The 24,266-nt window shown below is 44.8% G+C and overlaps 1 protein-coding gene across 2 annotated transcripts in view; it reads left to right on the plus strand.

Annotated features, from left to right (window-relative positions):
* The first annotated feature begins 7,612 nt into the window (after nucleotides 1-7,612).
* Nucleotides 7,613-24,266, plus strand: part of ALDH7A1 (aldehyde dehydrogenase 7 family member A1) — a 39,264-nt gene continuing 22,610 nt past the window's right edge. For both annotated transcript variants that reach the window (XM_006081079.3, XM_023764530.1), the window contains exons 1-7: nucleotides 7,613-7,829; nucleotides 9,130-9,183; nucleotides 9,724-9,789; nucleotides 15,081-15,161; nucleotides 15,765-15,888; nucleotides 19,265-19,397; nucleotides 21,735-21,779. In XM_006081079.3, coding sequence (XP_006081141.2) covers nucleotides 7,638-7,829; nucleotides 9,130-9,183; nucleotides 9,724-9,789; nucleotides 15,081-15,161; nucleotides 15,765-15,888; nucleotides 19,265-19,397; nucleotides 21,735-21,779 — 695 coding nt within the window. In that variant the 5' untranslated portion in view covers nucleotides 7,613-7,637. The remainder of the gene's footprint in view (nucleotides 7,830-9,129; nucleotides 9,184-9,723; nucleotides 9,790-15,080; nucleotides 15,162-15,764; nucleotides 15,889-19,264; nucleotides 19,398-21,734; nucleotides 21,780-24,266) is intronic.

The raw sequence follows: 24,266 nt of genomic DNA on the forward strand, positions 1-24,266 counted from the left end.
TGCGCAATCGACATGTAGCTTCCGGGAAACATATCCTGAGGTCCCGCCTGCTCCGGCCCCCAGGGGCTTCCCTGCACACAATGAGACCCGAGTCCTCAGCTTGGCGAGCCAGGGCCCGCTGGCCCACGCCTCTGCCCGCCCCCCGCCCCCCCCAGCTCCCAGCTCCCACCCTCCACCCCCCAGCTCCCAGCTCCCAGCTCCCAGCTCCCAGCTCCCACCCCCCAGCTCCCAGCTCCCAGCTCCCAGCTCCCTGCTCCCCGGACGCGGTGGCGCTGCTCGCGTTCCTCAGGCACCCTTTGTTCTTTCCAAGCTCTAGGCCTTTGCAGTTGCTGTTCCCGCTGCCAGGCAGACCCCTCCCAACACCCTGAAACCCCATTCTTGCACGGGTTGTTGTCGCGCATGATTCAGGTTTCTGATTGAATGCCATCTTCTCAGAGAGGCTTCTTCGACCACCCCAAAATAGGAACCTCTAAAGCACTCTTCAACCCCTTTTTTCTTCATGACATCAGTAGTCAGATGTGTATTTGTTTTTTTTTTTTTTTTTGTCTGAAATGTCTGTTTTATTCAGTGTTGTTTTCCCCCTGTGTTCCACCCAGTGACTTCTTGTATAGAATAGATGATCAAGAAATAGTTATTGAATATTTTTTATATAAAGAGGATCTTACTATTTGTACCTTTTAGTATTGTGTAATTTGCTTTAAAAAAATAAACAATGTAGCAATTTATCCTGGACACCATTCTATAGCAAAATACAAAGATCTGGTTCCCTTCTAATGACTCCCTACTATTCCATTGCATGGAGGCACCATTATTTAGTCTCTGATAGTGCACATCTAGGCTATAGACAATTTTGCAACTAGCACGTATATTTTGCAAATTTGTTTTATTATTTCCTTGGGATACATTTCTAGACTATATGAAAAAGATGAATATAGATTTTTGAAATGTGAATTTCAGACATAAAGGAATTTTATAAATCACTTGGTCCAATTTCTTATTTTGAGAAATGAAGAGAGATTACACAGCTATTCTGTTTTTTTATTGAGTTTTTTTAATAGAGCTGAGTTTTTTTAAAAAATTTTTATGATGTTGACATCTTTCCTTTTTTAAATTTTTTTTATTGATTTCAGAGAGGAAGGGAGAGGGAGAGAGAGATAGAAATATCAATGATGAGAGAGAATCACTGATTGCTCACCTGCCTCCTGCACACCCCCTACCTGGGATTGAGCCCACACCCGGGGATGTGCCCTAGACTGGCATGAAATCTTTCAGTCTGCAGGCTGACGCTCTAGTCACTGAGCCAAACCAGCTAGGGCTGAGTTTGCTTGTTTCCCATCCAAGTACTAACCAGGCCCGACCCTGCTTAGCTTTCTGAGATCCGACGAGATCAGGCACGTTCAGGGTGGTATGGCCGTAGACTGCTTGTTTGTTTTTAATTTGTTTTATTTAATTTTACCAAAACCTGATTGGAATTTAGTAAGTATAAGTCCAGTAACAATTCTACAAAAATGGACATACAATGCCAGAATTCCTTCAAAGCAACTAATATCATATTCTTCTTTTGCATAAAAGATGTATTCACTGGCACATGTTGGCCAAAATTGGCCTCTACAAGAAGAGACGGTCCCCTCCTTTCTGCCCTCCCTTTCACTCTCTCTAAAAATCCATGGAAAAAAATATCCTCAAGTGAAGATTAACAAAAAACAACAACAAAAAGTAAGCAACTTTCTGATCCTTAAATCAAACATTTGAGAAGATACAAGCTTTCAGGCCCAAAGGGTCCATCCACTACCTGTGCAGCCTTGCAGAGGGGGTGCAGGAATCCTGACTTGGAAGAGTTCCCAAACTGGGGATTGTAAACAACCTCAAAGATGCCCTGAGCTTTCTAACCCCTTTTCTTACAAGGCCAGCCCGGGACACACAAGCATCTCCTGTGGCCATAAGACCTTCCAGCTTCACACATCACTCTTCATGAGGATCTGTGAATAGGAGGTGTGATGCAGAAAAACATGGGATGGACCATTTCTTTGAGGCCTTGACTTTCTGTAGTTGTCATTCATCTCATCCGGGGATCAGTGGGCACTCGTCTAAATGGTTGCTGAACACACCGAGGAGTATTAATAAGCACTTGTGGCCCCAAAGCCTCAAATGCTCGTAGTCACATACCTCTAAGGGTGTTATCTATTGTCAGGGCAGACCTTGTTCCTCCCGAGGGAGAGAGCAACTCAGTGTTTATCAAAGGGTGTTTTCCACATAGTCTGAGGGGCTTTAAAGAGATTTCAAACCAAATGAAAGGACTTCCCCTCAAATATGGGGTTTTATACAACGTTCCATGAGGTTCCTCAAAAGAAAAGAGCTGAATCCTGACTCCAGGTCTCCTAACTCTTAGACAACTTGATTGTTTTACCTTTCCTACATAGAATTGCAATCCCCTAGTCGATTTGGCTCAGTGAATAGAGCCTAGGCCTGCAGACCAAAGGGTCCTGGGTTCAATTCTGGTCAGTCAAGGTCACTGACGTACCTCGTCCCTCATTTGTTCCGGGCCCTCAGGGCCCATGCAGGAGGCAACCAATTGATGTGTTTCTCTCACCTCGATGTTTCTCCCTGTCTCTTCCTCTCTCTTTCACTCTCTCTAAAAAAGGTCAATGGAAAAATATCCTCGGGTGAGGATTAACACACACAGAGAATTGCAATTGCCTTGGAATGGGTTTGTGTATGGTGTAATGTAGGAGTCAAATTTTAGGCTATAATTATCATTTTACTATGTGATATGTGATGAAACTAAATATCATATAAGGCATAGAACAGTCCTTCTACCCCCGAAATATTTTGTCCAGTGTTTTCCTCTAGAAGTTTTAGTTCTTACCTTTAGGTCTATGGTCCATTCTGAGTTAATTATATAGTGTGAAGTAAAAGTCAAGGTTCTTTTTTTTTTTTTGCATGTGAATATCCAATTACTATAGCACCTTTTATTGAAAAGACTCATTTCTCCCATTGTTTTTCCTTGATACTTTCACTGAAAATTGATTATATATACAATGTCTATATCTGGGTTCTCCATTCAGTTTACATTGATCTTTTTTTGTTTGTTTATTTGTTTGTAGATCCTAACCCGAGGATATTTTTTCCATTGATTTTTAGTGAGAGTAAAAGGGAGGGAGAATGCCCTAGCCGGTTTGGCTCAGTGGATAGAGCATCGGCCTGCGGACTGAAGGGTCCCAGGTTTGATTCCGGCCAAGGGCACATGCCTGGGTTGCGGGCTTGATCCCCAGTAGAGGGCATGCAGGAGGCAGCCAATCAATGATTCTCTCATATCATTGATGTTTCTATATCTTTCTCCCTCTTCCTTCCTCTCTGATATCAATAAAGAAATATATTTTTTTTAAAAGGAAGGGAGAAATACAAAGAGAGACACACATCGATTGGTTGCCTCCCACACATGCCCTGACCAAACCTGCAGCCCAGGCACATGCCCTTGATTGGAATTGAACCCGAGACCCTGCCACCCTTCAATCCATGGGCTCATGCTCTGAGCACCCGGCTAGGGCAATTCCATTGATCTTTATGTCTATCTTTATACCAATGTGAAGCTTTCTTGATTACTGTAGCTTTATAATAATTGTAAAATTGTTATAATAATTGTTAAAATTATGTACATTTGTTTTTTATTACCCCCCCCCAAATTGTTTTGGCTGTTCTAGATCCTTTGCATTTCCATTTAAACTTTAGAATCTGCTAACCAATTCTAATATTTTGATTGGGATTGCTTTGAATCTATAAAGTAATTCACACATTAGGGAGACTGCCTTAGCCTGATGCCATTACCCTGGCTGAAATCATTTATTGTCAATTGACAACTCTTCTGATTCTGGGCTCATTAAACAACCAGATAGGTAGTTTGTATCCTGGAGGAAAAGGCAGTGATCAGAGGATATGAATGATTGGTTTTGTGAAGATAATTTTTTCTATGAAATAATATGCCAGCATTCTAGTTGTAGCATCATTTTTTATGAACTGGATTAATATCAGTCTGCCCAGAACAATAGTGTCACTCACACATGCTGTGACAAATCAAGTTCCCAGTTTGCAATAATGAAATTGCATCCTGGGTTGTGATGATTTCTCCAATCTCCTGCGGCATTGGGGCAAGCGTATATGTTCAGATTACATCTCTCTGCCTCCTTGCCAGCGAGCTTTGAAGAATGAAGCCGGCTAGCATTCACTGAGGACATCCTAAACACAGGTCATTTGTACCTATGCTGTAATTCCAGTCCTTGCTTTAATCACTACCTTTGAGGCCTTTGATAAGTCATTTGAAAAGCAGAATTGACCATTTGCAAACTCTGCCACTTTTTAAATTTTTTTTTTTATTGATTTCAGAAAGGAAGGGAGAGGGAGAGAGAGATAGAAACATCAATGATGAGAGAGAATCATTGATCGGCTGCCTCCTGCATGGCCCCCACCAGGGATCAAGCCCACAACCTGGGCATGTGCCCTTAACCGGAATTGAACCTGGGACCCTTCAGTCCACAGGCCAACGCTCCATCCACTGAGCCAAACTAGCTAGGGCAACTCTACCACACACACATATATATATATACTAGTAGCCCAGTGCACGAAATTTGTGCACTGGGGTGGGGGGGGGGGAAGGGGCCCCTCAGTCTGGCCTTCACCCTCTCCAATCTGAGACCCCTCAGGGAATGTCTAACTACCTGTTTGTGCCCACACTTTTAACAGATAACAGCTCCATTGTTGTTTCTTTCTTATGCTTAAAACCATTGGAATTAGTAGGTATTCAAAGTGTGTATACATTTTGGGGGGACACCCTGTATATCTCTAGTCAGCAGTGAAAGAAACCAACAGCAGATTTGGAACCCCCAGACAGGGAACCTCGCTCACTCCCCACATGTCTCCCCACTTCACTTTCCACCTTTGTGGGCAGCAGGAGAATCAACGTTTTCTCTCATTAATTCAGAAAAGCATGTCCTGTCACCCGCTGCCTGGCAGGAGTGCGCTAGGCCCCAAGCAAGTCAGGCTCAGTCAGGGCAGCCTTCACTCATGGGTGCTGGCACCCAAAGTGCATTCCTCCTCTACAGTCGCCCCGACTATCCCACTGTTTCACTGAGAGGACAGAATTCCTCTCCACCTCTGGGTTCTTGATCTTGAACACTGACCAAAGGCACCTCAGCAAGGGCCGCCCGCGCCCACCAGGTGTGTCTGTCTGCACCTGCTCCTGCCTCAGCACCTGCATTAACCCCCCAGAGGTGCACTGGCCTCCGTGGGAACAGGGCATCACCACTCCGCCCTCTCACTGTCATCTCACAGGCATCCACTCTCAGCACCCAGAACACCCAGACACTCTCCAAAGGACATGAGCGCATCAGAGGGGATGTGTGCACATCCTGTGGGGGTGTTAGGCATGCTGGGTTGATGGAAGTGCAGTGGAGAGGCGGGGGGGAACTTGTGCACGCCTTGGTTTGCAACTGTTGCAGGTGCGGGAGGGTGACAGTGTGCTGGGGGATGTTCGCATGCCAGGGGGGATGTGCACACTGGAGGCCTCTGGCTTTGCAGATCCGCAAACCCCCGTGGTGTGGCCAGGAGGACATCAGTCTGGCCCGCCACAGTGGCTGTCCCTGCAATCCTGCACCTTCTGGGCCAGGAGGCGGATCTTGCGCAGCCACTCCTGGGCGCTGATGGTCTGCAGGCGCTACTTCAGCTCAGCCTGCAGGCTCCGCTTGGCGCGCTCACAGCTGTCACCACCGCCATGTGGGGAGTACAGGCTGCCCTCTGCCGGCCTGCCTCCCCTGTCCAGAGGCTCTCTGCACTGCTCACCTGCCCAGAGTGACTGGGGCTGGGTGGAAGCCACGCGTCCTGCCCTGCCCAACCCCGGCCGATCCGCCCCTGTGAGAGCTGCCGCCCCGCCGGGAAGGGTCACGGATCCGGGTCCCGGGACCACGGGCAGCCTCAAGCACTGCCCCCCGCCCGCCAGGTCACAGATCCGGGTCCCGGGACCACGGACAGCCTCAAGCACTGCCCCCCGCCCAGCAGGGTCACAGATCTGGGTCCCGGACCGCGGACAGCCTTTCCCGCTGCTGCCTGCCTTCAGTATGCAAATTAGCCGCCATCTTGTTGCTTCAGGGTGGGGGTCCCCACTGGGGTGCCTGGCCAGTCTGGGTGAGGGGATGATGGCTGTTTTCAGGCTGGCGGGTAACTGAGGCTCCCAACCTCTCCTTTTTTTTTTAAAATTTATTCTGGGATTTATTTACCTTCTATGGCTGTCACTGGAGCTGAGAGCCGGTTTTAGCTCTGAGGCTTGGATCCAGCTATGAGACCTCCGCTGCTGAAAGCAGGGATCTGGGTTTGTTTGGGTTCTATAATTGTAACACTGTTTCGATCCTGCTGGCTGAAGCCCGGCTGGCTGAAAGCAGGTTTCTGGGGAATGTTTACCTTCTATATTTGCAACAATATTTCTTAGAGTTGCAGCTCAGAGGCTGGCAGCAGCAGGCGGGGAACCTTGGCTTCCTCCATCACTGGAGCAAGCAAGCCTCCTGTTCGCTTCAGTGCCTCGCTGCCGGCCGCCATCTTGGTTGGCAGTTAATTTGCATATCTCCCTGATTAGCCAATGGGAAGCGTTCGGGGCCATGGTCAATTTGCATCTTTCTCTTTTATTAGATAGGATATATACTAGTAGCCCGGTGCACAAAATTCATGCACATTGAAAGGGAATTAATTGCCCTAATTGGTTTGGCTCAGTGGATAGAGCATCGGCCTGCAGACTCAAGGGTCCTGGGTTCAATTCCAGTCAAGGGCATGTACCTTGGTTGCGGGGCACATCCCCAGTGGGGAGTGTGCAGGAGGCAGCTGATCGATGTTTCTCTCTCTTCGATGTTTCTAACTCTCTATCCCTCTCCCTTCCTCTCTGTAAAAAAATCAATAAAATATATTTTAAAAAAAACAAACAAAAAAAACTGTCTTTGTTCTTCAAAAGCAAGAATATATTCAGGTAAATATTCAGAAGGAAATACCATAATTCAACATTTTTCATTAATTAGGAAAACTCTAATTTGTAATATAACAAATCAGTGAAAACAAACAACTTTCTCCCTCCTTCCACCAAAACAAAACAAAACAAAACCCCAACACACACACACACACACACACACACACACACACACACCCCAAACAACCCCTCTTTAGGCTATTCCATAGAACAGCAGCGCCCCCATCACTTGGGAGCTGGTTAGAAATACTGATTCTCAGACCCCGGCCCGGACCCACGGATTCAGAATGCGCACTGGACATGCTGGCCAGGTGAGTACGAGCACACTGCAGTCTGAGATGAAGCCTTGCTCTAATCTACTGGGCGTTAGAGCAGATACTTTGCTGGGAAGAACTTCTCGCTGGGCTCGCGGTCTCCGGCCTCTTTCACTAGATGGCAGTCCGCCTCTCGTGTCCTCCCTGCGTCCCCCGCTTTGTTCCAGCCGCAAATTAAACCCGGGGTGCAGGCTGGGGCCGGCCTTGAGGCGGGAGGGCGGGTCCCGGGGTGGGGCCGGGCCTGCCCAATGGGCGCTCCCGGGCGGGGGGCGGGGCCCTATTTCAGCTCCGGCCGGGGGCGCGCGGCGCGTCCCGGGCTCAGAATGTGGCGCGTCCCCGGCCACCTCTGCGTGCGCTTTGCCGGGCGGAGCAAGCTCTCGGGACCTAGGAGCAGGCCGGCCGCCTTCATGTCCACTCTGCTCATCCACCAGCCCCAGTACGCGTGGCTGAAGGAGCTGGGGCTCCGCGAGGAGAACGAGGGCGTGTACAATGGAAGCTGGGGCGGCCGGGGCGAGGTACGCGGGCGCCCGGGGAAATCTCTGCCGGAGGCTCCGTTCGCCGCGGGAGGCCGGCGGGCTCTGCTCAGCCCGACTCCCGCTGCTGCCGTAGGCGGTTGTGCCGGGTGGAAAGTTTCGAGCTCCACCGGAAAAGTTTCTCCGAGCAGGGTGCCTTAAAACACCCCTAGACGTTAGGGCCTTTGTGCGCTGTGGAGTCGGTTCCATGCCATTTTGGGGCTGGTTGGGGTTGGTTGGGCTGTTGGGGTTAGACTTTTCATGCATATTTACAGCCTTAGGGCCGAGTTCTGCCATCTGCCGTGAGAAACGCCGCATGCTTAACGGCGGAAGTTACCTTAATTTTGCGCTTGACTGTGGCTCCTGAGATGTGACATCTGCGCCAGGGGCAATGCTCTACAATAAATACAGCGTCGCACTGTCTTCTTTCTGAATCCCTGTGGGGTTTGCAAGCTCGGACTTCCTGAAACCCTTGTTTTCCCCAGGACCGGTTTTCCTGCATTTGTATCCAGAGCCCAGCACCGTGCCTGGCGTCCCGCTCTACATAAAACGTTCTCCAGGATACAATGGAAAGGCAAAGCACTTATCGCCTAGATCTTTTGAGAGTCGCTTAGGGAAGAAAGTTTTTGGAATAAAACATTATATAACATGCCACGGACGTCGTGCACGTTATATAATGAACGTGTTTTGTTAGACGCCTTCCCTTTAGTGGTTGTGGGAGATTCAGGTGGTTTTAATACACCCCACTCAATTGGTAGTTGCCAATTGTTGTTTTTCCCATGGCATCTAGTCTTTAGCTTCTTGGATAATCTATTTCCTCCTGAAGGCCTTTTCAACAGAAAAAATTTTAATAATAGTTATGCCTTGATGATTTTTCTTTCTTTCTGTTGATCGTTTCAGTTTGTGCGGACACAGGCCTTGCCCATAGTTGTTTGGCTTTGGCTGTTTTATCTCATGACCAGAGGGTGGGCAGCGTAAGGGAGAGAAAATACGTAAAACTTGATTTTGGTCTGTTAATGGAAAAAGGGACGAAATAGCAGGTTACATTTAGATTTTTGTTAATGTACCTAATACTTAGATGGCAAGAGAGGGTTTTGCAGCAAGATGGTTCTAAATGTTTAGGTCAAAATGAAAAAGCTTTGTAGAGTGGCTTATTTGTAACAGAAGTTAAGGTTCCGAGATTGGATGTTTTATCTTCGTCTTTTTTCTTCTTCCTCCTTTTTTTCTTCCCTCATTTGGTCTGTTCCCCTAATTTGGATGGGCTTACATTTTCTACATATGATTGTTATTTTTTTGTTTTTAGGTGATCACGACCTATTGTCCTGCTAACAATGAGCCAATAGCAAGAGTCCGACAGGTGAGTACTTCTATTTTTCATGCAAACCGTCTACTTGGAGTTATTGGGAGTGATCAAGAGCCATAGGAAATTACAAAGTCAAAGAACAATGTTTCTTTTTCATTGACATTTAAGACTGTCCACTCTTCCCAGTGGAGGTGTGTGTGCCCTAGAAAAGGTGAACCATAAGGAGGACTAGGAGAGAGGGGGTCCCTTGCTTCTGAATCACCTGGGGACTCCTAGAATGAAGTCCCCATAAATCGGGTTGGAGCCCGAGGTTCTGATATTCCAATACGCCTCAGGTGTTGTTTGAGATGCGGCTAACAGACAAAAAGCACACCTAGATTCTGTCTTAATTATTGGGTTCCAGCGAGTTTGGGGAAGCATGGGCCATGAAAATAATTTCAAACCACAAATTTTAGGGCCACCCAGAGATTCCCAATTCTTTTCCAAAATAGTCTGTGTGTTCTTAGGAGATCATCACTTTTCCCTTTGTCTGCACCTAATTCTTTTTTTTTTTTTGTTACACCCTCTTCTCCCCCCCCTTAATTCTTAATGTAGGCTAGTGTGGCTGACTATGAAGAAACTGTAAAGAAAGCAAGAGAAGCATGGAGAATCTGGGCCGACGTAAGTACGGAGGCCATGGCATGATTACTTACTGTAGTGCAATGAGGTAAAGAAGCATCTGATGAGCAGGCAGTGCCCCTGGCTGAAAGGGGAGCCCTTTGGGGGCTGTGATAATCTCTGCTATAGTCTTAGAATAGTGCCTTTTACATACTGGGCCTTCAGTGTCAATGGGTAGTTAAAAAAGATTATTTTTATTTTTATTGCTTTTTAGAGAGAGAAATAGAGAAACATCCATCAATTGCCTCTGACACACACTCCAGCCGTGGATCGACTCTGCAACCTGGTTGTGGGCCCTGACCAAGAATTGAACCTTCCACCTTTTGGTGTACGGGACAACGCTCCAACCAACTGAGTCACACAGGCCAGGGCATCAGTGGGTAATTTTAAATGGATTAAAACTCTTACTAATAGCCCTGGCGACGTGGCTCAGTTGGTTGGTCCTCTCCGGTGCACGGAAAGGTTGCAGGTTGATTCCTGGTCAGGGCCCATAACCAGGCTTCCCCAGTAAGGGGTGTGCAGGAGGCAGCTGATTGATGGATGTTTCTATCTACCCCCCCTCTCTCTAAAAAAATAAAAATACCCATCTGCTTCTTCTCCCTCCCCACCAGCTCTATGGGAGGTGAATGGGGAGTTTCTCAGAAACAGATTCACATTTCTGGTTCACAGGGCAGTGGTGGCTGCCCTTCCAAAGGGCAGGGGCTGGAGTTCCTAAACTGTCTAAAGCAGCGGTTCTCAACCTGTGGGTCGCGACCCCTTTGGGGGTCGAACGACTCTTTCACAGGGGTCGCCTAAGACCATCGGAAAACACATATATAATTACATATTGTTTTTGTGATGAATCACTATGCTTTAATTATGTTCAATTTGTAACAATGAAATTGAGGGTCACCACAACATGAGGAACTGTATTAAAGGGTCGCGGCATTAGGAAGGTTGAGAACCACTGGTCTAAAGGCTTTGAGGTGGGTTCTGCCTCCTCCACCTCTGAGTCCACCAGGGGTTATGTGAGCAAATGTAGGGACAGAGTGGAGTTTGGCCCCAGTTAGCTGTCACTAGGTGAGGGCCAGTTCTCTGGAGGAGGGGCGAGTAAAGAACAGGGTTAGCCTGGATTTCCTAATCCTCCCTCACCTCACCCTGAATATATCCCTTTTGGTCTGCCACCAGAAATTCTAGGCCTGTGGCTGGAGGAATACCCTGGGGTTAACCCAGCTCTACCCCTGGGGAAATTCACCTCAGTGTGCTTTGTCATGTAAAAAGGGGAGACTGTCTGCCCACTTCCTGGGTTATCAGGGAGGTAGAATGAGTCAATCACGTAAAATGCTTACAGGAGAGCCTGGCACATGGCAAACCTCTACCTGCCAGTGATAAAAGCACGTGCTGGCAGGTCTGGAACTGTTGAGCTAAGTGTTTTCGCTGAATCAGTGATTGCTGGGGGGTGGGGGGTGGGGGGTGTCCTTGGGGAGGGGCAGGCTCTCCAGGGGGGCCCTGGGTTGGATGTAGCTTTGTTGTTTGCTGAGAGACCTCTAATGTGCAAAGATCGAGGAACATTTTTCTGCTGATTTAACTAATTCTTAGACTGAGGGTTCCATTATACATAATAAAAATATGCCTGAGCAGGAAAATACCACTTCCAAAAGTCAACAGTAAGCTAAGTAAAGTTCCCCCACCTGCGTAGAGAATAGTGTCCAGAGCAGCGTCATTCATTGTCATGCTTTAAAAATAACTTTTCTTTCTGATCATAAAAGTACATTTCCCACTTTAAAAAAAAAATTGGATGATGCAGTAAACAAGATAATCAAATTTACCTTCTCAATACAAATACTTTTCTTGAGTCTGCTGCGTCTTGAATGCCTTCAGCACAAAGCAATCCACTTGTCCAAGGGCACATTCTGGGGTGGCACAGAAAGTGCGGAGCTCCCCGGCTCCCGTCATGCTCCGCAAGTTTATTAACATGTTGCATTAGTGTGAGACATTTCTTACAGTTGGTGAGCTGATATTGATACACTATCATTAAATATATAAAGTTCATCATTTATATTAGGATTTCACCCTTTTATACACTATTTTGAATGCCTGTGAAACATTTGACCAGAAACATCTATTATGTGTGTGTATTTACCCAGGGCAAATACAATCGTGTTTGAGAAAAGAGTTAGTGTGAATTCAGGATCTTTTCTTTTTTTAAAATATGTTTTCATTGATTTTTTTAGAGAGAGAGGAAGGGAGAGGGAGAGAGAGGAAAACATCAACATCGATCGGCTGCCCCCTGCAGGCCCCTGCCCGGCATCGGGGTCTTTTCTCCTGAACCGGCCTGCACATCCCTCTGCTCTAGGGTGGCAGCTGCCGTGTGACGTTAGTTCTGGGCTGTGCCTGGTCGGTGTTTTCCCTGCCAGGGCCTCGTTTGGGAGTCTGCTCTTACTAAGCAGTGCCGGACTCTGCGCCTTACATCCTTCCTCAGACTTCTCAGACTTCCCAGGAGAATGGGGGCTGCCAAGTGGGAACAGGTTGCTTTTCTGGGTGATGGTAGAGTCAGTTGGGGATCCACTTGCTGGAATTCGCGTTAAGCAATTGAGTTCAAAGTTTAGGGACGAGAGAGACTTTCCTAACTGTGCCTCCCATCGGTTGGCCTTGCCTGTGTGAGGACAAACTACTGTATCATTTAGTTCATTTAAGTTAAGCCGGGAATTTTTCAAAGGCAACATTTCCCTAGAAGGGGAAAGGAACAAAGTATAAAAATGCAGAAGACTAGTTGTAAGAACTGATTTCTTCCTTTCTTCCTCTGAACTGGAACTTGCCACAGAGAACCTGGTTGGTTCCAGATGCTGCTTTCTCTCATGAGCCTGTTTCTGCCCCTCTGCATCTTCCTGTGTCCTCTCCATCTCTGGTGAGGGCCAGAGCCTCTTCCCTCCCTTCAGGGCGGGAACTGTTAACGGGCTGTCTTTAGCGGAATACAGGAGTACCAGATACCTGGCAGTCTTTATCATGGTGTCATTGTACTAATTCCTCAAAGGCTCAGCTAACACTTCCCTCCTAATTCTTATTGTGACTTCATGGGTGAAGTGTGCAGGGATGAGGACTCTGGCTGCCACCTCAGGAAGGTCTGAGAGTATTGATGCCCGATTATGCAAGGCCTGATCAAGCTCCCACTGGAGATGTAGCTTTCTTCCTTGTCCCCCCCCACCCCCCACTTCACTTTCCCAAACCTAATCCTGCGGTTCTCAACTCTTGCTTTTTGTGCAGATCATCTGGGGAGCTGGGGGGGAGGGGGGAGGGGAGGGGAATGCCAGCCCTGGCTGGCATGTCTGTGGTTAGAGTGTTGTGGGTTCAATTCCCGGTCAAGGGCACTTACTTGGATTGCAGGTTTGATCCCCAGCCCAGGTCAGGGCACATGCGGGAGGCAACCAATTGATGTGTGTCTCTCACATTGATGTTTCTCTCTCTCTCCCCTCCTCTCCTCCCTCCTACTCTCTCTAAAAAATCAATGGAAAAAATATCCTTGGGTGAGGAATAATAACAACAACAAAAAAGATGTCAGATTTGAGTGGCCTAAACTGGAATCTAGCTATGACCAGTGTGGGTGAGTTGGTTGTGTGTCGTGTGTACACCAAGAGGTTGCCAGTTCGATTCCCAGTGGGCTCCATCCCTGGTAGGGATAGGGAATGTGCAGTAAGTAGGTAGCCGATGGATGTTTCGCACTCACATCAATATTTCTCTCTCTCCCTTCCTCTCTGAGTAGTCAGGGTTGAGAATCAATTTTAAATTATCAAGTCTTGAACATTTTTTAAAAAAATGTGTTTTTATTGATTTCAGAGAGGAGAAAGGAGAGGGAGAGAAAGATGGAAACATTGATAAGAGAGAAACATCCATTGGCTGCCTCCTGCACTCCCCCCACTGGGGATTGAGATGGCAACCTGGGCATGTGCCCTGATCAGGAATCAGCCGGCGACCTCCTAGTGCATGGGATAGTGCTCAACCACTGAGACACACTGGCCGGGCTCAAGTCTTGAACATCTTAAATTACATTTCTCTCTGCTGCCATTTTTGTAGTCCAGGCAGCCACCACCTCTGGTCTGGCCTAATGGTCTTCCTATCTGATCCTTGTTTCCCTCTGATCCATTTTCTTTTTTTTTTTTTAAATATATTTTATTGATTTTTAACAGAGAGGAAGGGAGAGAGAGAGTTAGAAACATCGATGAGAGAGAAACATCGATCAGCTGCCTCCTGCACATCTCCTACTGGGGATGTGCCCGCAACCCAGGTACATGCCCTTGACCGGAATCGAACCTGGGACCTTTCAGTCCACAGGCCGACGCTCTATCCACTGAGCCAAACCGGTTTCGGCACCTCTGATCCATTTTCTATATTATAATTAGAGTGATATTTTAAAATGTACTGTGATCCACCCCCCCCGCCCCCCGCACCCCCATTTAAGGCCCTCTGGTAATTGCCTCACTGTTTTTGAATCCTATACATGGCCCTCTGCCGTGTGGCCCCTGCATTTCTCTTCTGCCTCTTTGAACTCCTTACAATTTTCCAAAACCACCATATTTTTTCTTGTCTTTTGGCCTTTGCATTCTACTTTCTTTTTATATATTTTAAAATATGTATTTATTGATTTTAGGGAGAGAGAGAGAGAGAAACATTGGTTGGCTGCCTCCTGCATGCCCCGTACTGTGGATTAAGCTCACAGTAATGTTCTTTCTTTTTTTTTTTTTTTTTGTATTTTATTCAATTTTATTTCATTATAAACTTGATGAGATGCCATAGGAACTTAACTCTTGTTTATATTAATTAGTCTATGGTAAAACTGGTTTCATTATACAGTCACAGAACTTATCAACATTTTTTTTTATTCTTTTTAAAAAAATATTATAATAAGTATTAAAAACAGTATTACATATGTGTCCTCCCCCCCCCTCGGCCCCCCTCCGCCCTTGACAATCCCCTGCCCTCCCTTACCCCCCAGTGTCTTATGTCCATTAGTTATGCTTATATGCATGCATACAAGTCCTTCGGTTGATCTCTTACTCCCCTCCCTTCTGCCCCCCAACCCTCTCTGGCCTTCCCACTGCAGTTTGACAATCAGTTTGAGGCAGCTCTGCCTCTGTATCTATTATTGTTCAAAAGTTTGTAATGGTCTTTATTATCCATGAATGTCACAGTAATGTTTCCTGACAGGATCAAACCCACAACCTTGGCATATTGGCATGACGCCTTGACCACTGAATTACCTGGCTGGGGCTTAGAATTTATACTTTGAATCGGACACTAAAATTCCATTTTTTTCTTAGATTCCTGCTCCAAAGCGAGGAGAAGTAGTGAGACAGATTGGTGATGCCTTGCGGGAGAAGATTCAAGTACTAGGAAGCTTGGTAAAGTATTTCTGTAGTAAAAATATAATCCTTTAAAGATAAATAAGACTATCATACGTTTCTCTATATAAGATTGATTTTATTTTAAGGTTTTTTTTGTTTTCTTTTTTTATCCTCAGCCGAGGATATGTTTTTATTGATTTGAGAGAGAGAAACATCAATGTGAGAGCAAAACATTGTTTGGCTGCCTCCTGCACACCCCTACCAGGATTGAGCCCACAACCCAGGCATGTGCCCTGACCATGAATTGACCTGGCAACCTTTCGATGCACAGGATGATGCCCAACCAACTGAGCCACAGTGGCCAGGGCAAGATTGTGATTTTTTTTTTCTTTTTTGGTTTTTCTAAGATTGTGATTTTTATGAAAAGCAATTTATACATTTCAAGAGTCTTTTCTCTAGAGGAAAGATGAACAAGACAGGAAAAAGTGAAGACTATTCTTGAGTTTTAAAATTCTTCAGAACAATAAGAACAGATTTTCTAAAGTTTATTGCCTTCATAAAAGAGACACAAAATATGTTTTGCATCTCCCCCTCTGATCAATTTAATGTTTAAAACATGAATTCTGCTGGGAAATGTAGCTTGGCTTTTTGTATTTTTAGGTGTCTTTGGAGATGGGGAAGATCTTAGTGGAAGGTGTGGGAGAAGTTCAGGAGTACGTGGATATATGTGACTATGCTGTTGGCCTATCACGGATGATCGGGGGACCCATCCTGCCTTCTGAGAGTAAGCAGTGAAGTCACGTAGGCTAAGAGTTCCGTGTTCTGTTACAGAGAGCTCCAAAAATGCCTTGGCCGTGATCAGTTTGCAAAAGAGGACTTGTAAGTGGCATATAAATGAATGAAAATGTCTTTACTTTTTATAGTCAGAAATGTAAATTGAAACAGATGAAAATATCAGAGTAAGACACTTGGAAAATTTATTTTATTATTAAGAGTATTACAGAAAAATTTATTTTCACTTATTTATTTTTTAAATATATTTTTATTGATTTCAGAGAGGAAGGGAGAGGGAGAGAGAGAGAGAGAGAAAAACATCAATGATGAGAGGGAATCATTGATTGGCTGCCTCCTGCATATCCCCCACTGGGGATTGAGCCTACAATCGAGGCATGTTCCCTGACCGGGAATTGAACTGTGACCTTGTGGTTCATAGATCGATGCTCAACCATCAAGCCACGCCAGCCGGGCTATTTAATTTAATTAATTAATTAATTTATTTATTTATTTTAATATATATTTTTTATTGATTTCAGAGGGGAAGCGAGAAGGAAACAGAGAGATAGAAACATCAATGATGAGAGAAAATCATTGATTGGCTGCCTCCTGCATGACTCCTACTGGGGATCGAGCCTGCAACCCATACATGTACAACTCTGCAACCCCATCATGCCTTTGACCAGAATCGAACCTGGGACCCTTCAGTCCACAGGCCAACGTTCTATCCACTGAGCCAAACCGGCTAGGGCTATTTTTTTTTTTTTTTAAGATAAAACTCAGTGTTGGCAAGTTCGTGAGTTGACAGACACTCTTATGGGGACTTGTGGTAACATGAATTGCCCATCCATCTGGAAAACAATTTAGAAATAATCCAAAGAGCCTTACATTTAATACCAGTTTCAAGAATCTGATTTGAGTAAATAATTTGGATGTGACAAAGGCTTATGTGCAAAGATGTTCATTGTGCCATCAATAGGAAACATTAAAAATGACCTGTGAATGCCATAAGGCAAAGGTTGAGCACATGTTGGCAGTCTGTCAGCAGGTAAAAAAAAATCCTGTTTATGAAGATTGCCTGCCTCCAACCCCACACTTTAATGGGAAGGTTGTATTTACTTATTTTAAAATGATTTTTATATTATTTTTTGAAGAGATGATATACTCATATCACAAAATTAAGAAGAAATTAAGGAGTAAAGGATGGAAAGTATTTCCCCTGGGTACTCCATAGTATCCCCATGGAAGTAGTTTCTGGTTTCTTGTATATCTTTTTAGAGCTTTTATTCACTTATAGGCAAATATGTGTGTTTTGGAAACAGACATTAGCAAACTATACATTCCATTCTCTATTTTTTCTACTTAATGGGTCTTGGACATTGTTTCATATTCTGCCATTAAGGGGCTTCCTTCATCTTTTTTTATGGCTGTGTGTTTGTTGTAAAGATCCTATATGTAATTTGTTTAACCAGTTCCCAAGCGATGGATGTTCTGAGGCTTCTGCTGTCACACAGTGCTGCAAGGACCAGCCTTATACTCTGGGAGGTCTCCGTGATGAGCATAAGGGCTTATGTGATTTGTCATGCTTGCAGCTTTGATAGAGCAAACATGATTCTGTGTGGCTGCATTGAAGATAAAAGGGCTGGAAGTCTGCCAGAGTGGTGACAGTGGTTATAGTCATCTTTCTAGTTTTCAAAATTTCCATGTATGGTAATTATGATACATTTATGATCTGAAAAGAAAAAAAAAAAATATATATATATATATATATATATATATATATATATATTTTTTTTTAAATATATCTTATTGATTTTTTTACAGAGTGGAAGAGAGAGGGATAGAGAGTTAGAAACATCGATGAGAGAGAAACATCGATCAGCTGCCTCCTGCACACCTTCTACTGGGGATGTGCCCACAACCAAGGTACATGCCCTTGACTGGAATCGAACCTGGGACCCTTCAGTCCGCAGGCTGACGCTCTATCCACTGAGCCAAACCACTTAGGGCAGAAAATATATATTTTTTAAAGAACATAATATTAATCTATGCATGGTCTTGGGGTAACTTTGACCTCATTAATGCAATTAATGTTTATTGCGTGTCAGATGATCTAATAGGTGATACTTGATCTAAATAAGGCATAGTCCTTGTCCTCAAGGAATTTATAAGCCTATAGATTCCTTACATTTAAGAGGAGAGGCAAGTGGGAGATAAGTATAATAGAACATGGTAAGTACTGTGATGGGTGGAGAATAGGATAGTGAGCCCCTAAGCTAGCCAGAGAAAGGAAATCCAGGGCCTCCCAGAAAAGCAATTGAAGTTTAGATTTCAGGGCAGTGAGGCAGACATTTAAAATAGGCATTTTAAATAAGTGAAAGCTTAGTGTCCTAGCCGGTTTGGCTCAGTGGATAGAGCATCAGCCTGGGCCTGCAGACCAGAGGGTCTCTGGTTTGATTCCAGTCAAGGGCACCATATCTTGGTTGCAGGCTCTTCCCTGGCCCCGGCCCTAGGTGGGGCACGTGCAGGAGGCAACCAATCGATGTTTCTCTCTGTCTTTCCCTCTCTCTTCCACTCTCCCTAAAAATCAATGGAAAAATATCCTCGAGTGAGGATTAACAACAACAAAATAACAAAATAATAAAAAAAAAAAATGAAAGCTTGGGATGGGAGAATGTGCCCTATTTGGGGAACTGTATGGCTTTAGCACAGCTGGAGGCACAGTGTGAGGGGGGCTGGGGTGGTGGAGCGGAAGTGGGAAGAGACTGTTCCTGATAAGATGGGCAGCTACAGTAGTGACCCAGACACCAAAGGGTTTTAAGCAGGGAAGTGTTATCAGCTGCACTGGCCTCCCTGGGGAGGAGGATGAGGAGGGGAGGGCAGAGGTGGAGGAGGCAGGTCCTGCCAGAAGGAGGCAGAGCCAGCACATCATCTGAAGGGAGTTTAGGATGCCTAGACCAAAGGGGGTCTGGCAGTGGGTGCCACAATGGCGGCTTCCCTGTGCCCAGCTAGCTGTGTGAGCGTGGCCAGAAAGATGCGTGGCTGGGAGCTCCGCCTTTCTGGTTGGTCTGGTTTTGACCAGGGTTTGTGAGCCATCACTCCTTGCTTCACTGCTTTGGTTGCCCTTGATTAAAATGACCAGAGTTCCTATAAGGATCAGAGACATTGTGTCTCTCATTAAGGTTGGGGTCATAACAGCTTTTGTAGTGTGTTAATTAATGAACCAATGTCCCGCAGCTATGCAAAGTGATCCACGACAGGGCATCTGGAATCCCCACTGGGTCCTGTGCGCCTTTGTTCTGAAAGTGAAAGCTAGCAGACTGATTAACTCGACATGCATTAAATGAACACGCTTAAGCATGCCTCTCGCCTCCCCCTGTCCTCAGGACCTGGCCATGCACTCATTGAGCAGTGGAATCCTGTAGGCCTGGTTGGCATCATCACTGCGTTCAACTTCCCCGTGGCGGTGTATGGCTGGAACAACGCCATCGCAATGATCTGTGGGAATGTCTGCCTATGGTGAGACCTGCTCACTTTCTTTTCCAGTGATAGATGATAAAAGTAGCCATTGTTAGGAACTAGCAAAAGTATTTTAAATGTGTTGAAATCTGTTCTACTACTCTAATCTTTCTTTTTTTGTTAAGATTTTTATTGATTTTTAGAGAGAAAGGTAGGGAGAGGGAGAGAGAAACATCGGTGTGAGGAAAACATCCATTGGTTGCCTCCTGCACGCCCCCTAGTGGAGATTGAGCCTGCAACCTGTTCTTGTACCCTGAAGGAGTTGAACCAGCAACCTTTTGGTGCATGGGATGATCCCCAACCAACCGAGCCACATGGGCTAGGGTTCTACTCTTTCTGTTAACATATTAAGTCATATTGGCTAGTTGTGAAATGCCGACTTTGAATTATTATGTATTTTACCATTGGTAACATTTTGTTTTTGACTTCTTTTTTTGACATAGCATTGTCCGTCCAGTTGTTTCCACCTCAAGGAGGGTACTGTAATTAAATTCTGACACTGACTTTCTGTGTTTAGTGTCAGGTTCCTCATGTATAAGGGCTCAGACTTCCACAAGACTGGCTCCACTTCAGATGCAAGCTGCAAGTACCCCAGGTCCCCAGGACATCTGCAGTTCTGACCAGCCATCTGTATATTTGGGGGTTCCCATGAACTCTCAGCTTCAATAATTCATTAGAATGACCCAGGGGACTCAAGAAACCACAGTACTCAATGATTATAGCTTTTTTTTTTTTTTTAAATTGATTTTTTGCAGAGAGGAAGGGAGAGGGATAGAGAGCCAGAAACATCGATGAGAAACATCGATCAGCTGCCTCCTGCACCTCCCCCCGCCCCAACCAGGGATGTGCCCCCGAACAAGGTACATGCCCTTGACCGGAATCGAACCTGGGACCCTTCAGTCTGCAGGCCGAGGCTCTAGCCACTGAGCCAAACCGGTTAGGGCAGCTTTTTTATAAGGGATACACATAGGGAAAGGTCTAGAAGTGTCCCAGACAGCGTCCCAGACGCAGAGCCTCCAGCCCTCTCCCAGTGGAGTTGGGGTATGGCACCCTCCCAATCAGGAGTCTCCACTGAGCTTTGGTGTCCAGAGTTTTTTATTGAGGTTTTATTCCATAGGCATTATTGATGGAATCATTGGACGTGATTGAACTCAATCTTGATTTCTCTTTCCTGTGGTTGGTCTTTCTGGTGACCAGCAACCAGCCCCCCTCTTGAAGCTATCTAGTAGACACAAGTCACCTTGTTAGCATAACAAACACACTTTTGTCACTCAGAATCCCAGGGTGGGTTTGTTTTGGTAATCTTCACCTGAGGCTATTTTTTCCTTTAATTTTTAGAGAGAGTGGAAGGGAGGGAGGGAGAGAGAAGCATCAATATGAGAGAGACACCGCTGGGTTGCCTCCCACACTGTGTCCTGACCAGGGCCAGGATGGAACTTGCATCTTGGAACCTGCAACCCAGGTGCGGCCCTTGACTGGGAATCAAACCCGGGACTCTTTGGTCCGAGGGCTGATGCTCTAACTACTGCTCAGTGGCCCAAGGTATTTGAAAGCTCTATGCCAGAAACAAAGACCAGTTAAATAATCTTTATTGTACTACATTCCCCAAACAGAAAACTAAATAAATAACTAGGAGAAAAAAAAGGAACTTTCGATAAGTCACAACATTCTTTTTAAAGTTTGACTCTCTTTTCTTCAATAAGAATTTGATAGTGAATTTCTAAGTTATTCTGAAGCCCTTGGCCAGTGTTCCCATTGATGCATTAAATTTTACATTTTATGAACTATTTGATAGTACAAGTGAAGTGGGAAAATGTCAACCTCTTATAGATGACAAAACACTGATTTCAGCCTTCCTGTTCAGTGGAAGAACTAGATTTGTCCTTGCCTGTTTTGCATCTTACCACTAGTTATAGGCTGATCTAAATGTAGTCAGTTGACTGTACTCAAAGACTGTCTACAAAGCAATGCTTAGGTGGGAGGATTAATCATTTGGCACCGTGTTGCCAAAGGGACCTATGCTTTCTGGCAGCTCACAAGCCTTCCAACATAAATCATGTTGATTTCCGCTTCACTCAGTTCCCATGATTGGCAGATATTAATGCAACAGTTCCTATGAGCAGTGCAGCAAGCAGGTTAAAAATTGCTTTTTGTCATTTTTATATTTATGAAAGTTTGGTAGTCTGCTAGGTCCCAGAGACGCCACGCTGAAGGACAGGTTCCTATTTCAGTTATGAGAGGCTCCGTTGTCTAAAAAGACTTGATTCTGCTTGATAATAAAAGGTCTTTATGATTTCCACCAAATTAAATTGCCTTTTTTTTTTTAACCCTGTAAAGGAAAGGAGCTCCAACAACTTCCCTCATTAGTGTGGCTGTCACAAAGTGAGTATGTGTGGCTTTCTTTTTCCTGGGTGTGGAGAAATCTCAAAAGGGTGACTGACAGGCACTGAATTTTAATGTGATGTAAAAGTCTCATATTTCAGGTGGGATTTGGCTAACCTCTTTCTTTTTGACTGTAATAACACTTTATGTTGTTTTGCAGCTTACAGAGCTCTTTCAGAGCCACATCATTTAACTTGGTAGAAACATGGCTGATACAGATTTAAGTGTTGAAATCAAACTCTTATGAACATTATTGTCACTTGCAAAAGAGAAGCAAATCCAGCACAGAGGAAATTTTCTTGCAGTTTTGGGGCTCTATTTTTAAACTATTCAACATGTTAGTGGTTTTGTTTTCTACCCAGCTAATTCTTTTATTGCTTTTGTTTCATAGACTATTAGCAAAGCAGAAAGAAATATTATTCCAGGGATTCTTCTCACACTATCTAAAATGTATTTTATCTTTTGATTAAAAATTGTTTTATTTACTCATATTTGAAAACTTCACAACTGATTGTGTCATAAAATCAATGTTAATAATTTGTCACTCTGGAATTCAGAGATCGTATACAAGAGCATACCTTTCCATGTGAGTGAGGATGCATCCTTTATGCTTGGTTGATTTTGTTGGGGAAATTGGGGTATCCCTCTCCCCACTGAGTGCTGAGAGTGGAGTCCTTAAGATATCTCGAGAAAACGAATTTCCTGAGGTTTGCACGGGATGATGAGTGATTTTTATTTGCATGGAATTATATCATGGGCTTTCCAAAGCCCCTTTTCCCTTAGTCCAGTTATAGAAGTGTAACTGAGGTTTCAGTAGAACTAGAAGCAAAGCCAGTGTCCAGAATTTCCCTTCCATGTTGCAGCCGGGTCCAGTCAGCATCAGGGTAGTTACAGTTTGTTAGTCCATTGTGTGTGGGGGTCCACATGGCTGTGGCCACGGGAGAATGCCAGGAAGCAGGAATCAACCAGAAGAGTGAACTCCTTTGGAGAGTGAACTCCTTTGTTTAGGGGATTAAATATCCCACATCTTTGTGTGCTTGCAGTGACCATGCCCGTTCTGGCCATTGACCTGTTCCCAGGTGTGACTGACAGTCAAGTACCCTCCGATGTTGTCCCCAGTTCATCACCCCAACTTTACTGGGCATGCATCTATTTCCTCTCTGTCCCGTCTTTTCCCCCAGCCATCTGCAGGGAATAGACTGGTGTCTCCTGGTGAAGCTGCCCAATGATATGCCTATAATATTTGGCCTTCCCTTTACTCCTTTCCTGTTATTAATAAGTAGGATAATTGCAATGGTATCATGCTCATGGTTTGCATTCTCTGATTTAAGAATTGTTGTAGAGAGCTTGTGGTGGAGTCTATATATAAGAGGGTCCTCAATATTAGAAGATCATTTATGGCAGCGGTTCTCAACCTGTGGGTCGCGACCCCTTTGGGGGTCAAACGACCCTTTCACAGGGGTCGCCTAAGACCATCGGAAAACACATACATAATTACATATTGTTTTTGTGATTAATCACTATGCTTTAATTATGTTCAATTTGTAACAATGAAATTGGGGGTCACCACAACATGAGGAACTGTATTAAAGGGTCACGGCATTAGGAAGATTGAGAACCACTGATTTATGGGATACTGGTTTAGGAATTGAAAAGTGAGCTGAAAAAGAGAAAATAATAAAAAAAAGAATAAAAAAAAGAGACAATAGTATTTACTTGAAAGGAATGTGTGATATTGAGCAAAATATATCCTTCAAGGTAGGGGTGTTTGAATGAAATATTACTTATTACTCTGATATACAAAACATAAAAATGATGAGATTCCCCAGGCAATTTTTTTCAAAATTGAAAACTTAGAACTGGCTTGCCAATTTAAGCAGCTGGTTTAAAATACTGTCGGGTTGTTTTGTTTTGTTTTTAAATACTGTCAGTTTTGATACTAGTTTTAAATGTTCTAAGTTATTGTTGCTTTGAGCTGCTTTATAATTACTATATGCTTTAAACATTTCGAAGGGTTTGAAATGCTCACATAGGAACACAGCTGATATTTTAAGTAATTGAGAATATCTTATTTTGCAGTGGAAGACAATGAGTAAGATGATGCTAAATTCAGCAAGGGTGCTGCCATATCTAACAAATCTTAAATTCACTTAAACATTCAGACTCATAAGATGAACATAGGCCACATATCATACCCCTATTTAGAAGGATATGCTAATTTGCCAGGAGGATAGCATTAGGTACTTCTCTTCAATTGGTGTCCTTGTAACAGTTTGCACAGGGGTAAGGAGATGAGACCTAGATGGATAGAAGTGGGGGTTGCCCTGACTTATACCCTAACGCCCCATAGGAGCCAGACTACCTTGTACCAATTCTATTGACAGAGCTTTCAGCTGCCCATAAGGGACATACAGTTACAAGAGTCACTGCACTCAGGGAAGGCCAAAAAGTATGAGGTCCCTATTTATCGTTCTCAGAAGGTTATTG

The sequence above is a fragment of the Myotis lucifugus genome, unplaced genomic scaffold (assembly GCF_000147115.1).
Source record: "Myotis lucifugus unplaced genomic scaffold, Myoluc2.0 scaffold_0, whole genome shotgun sequence".
Classification (NCBI taxonomy): domain Eukaryota; kingdom Metazoa; phylum Chordata; class Mammalia; order Chiroptera; family Vespertilionidae; genus Myotis; species Myotis lucifugus.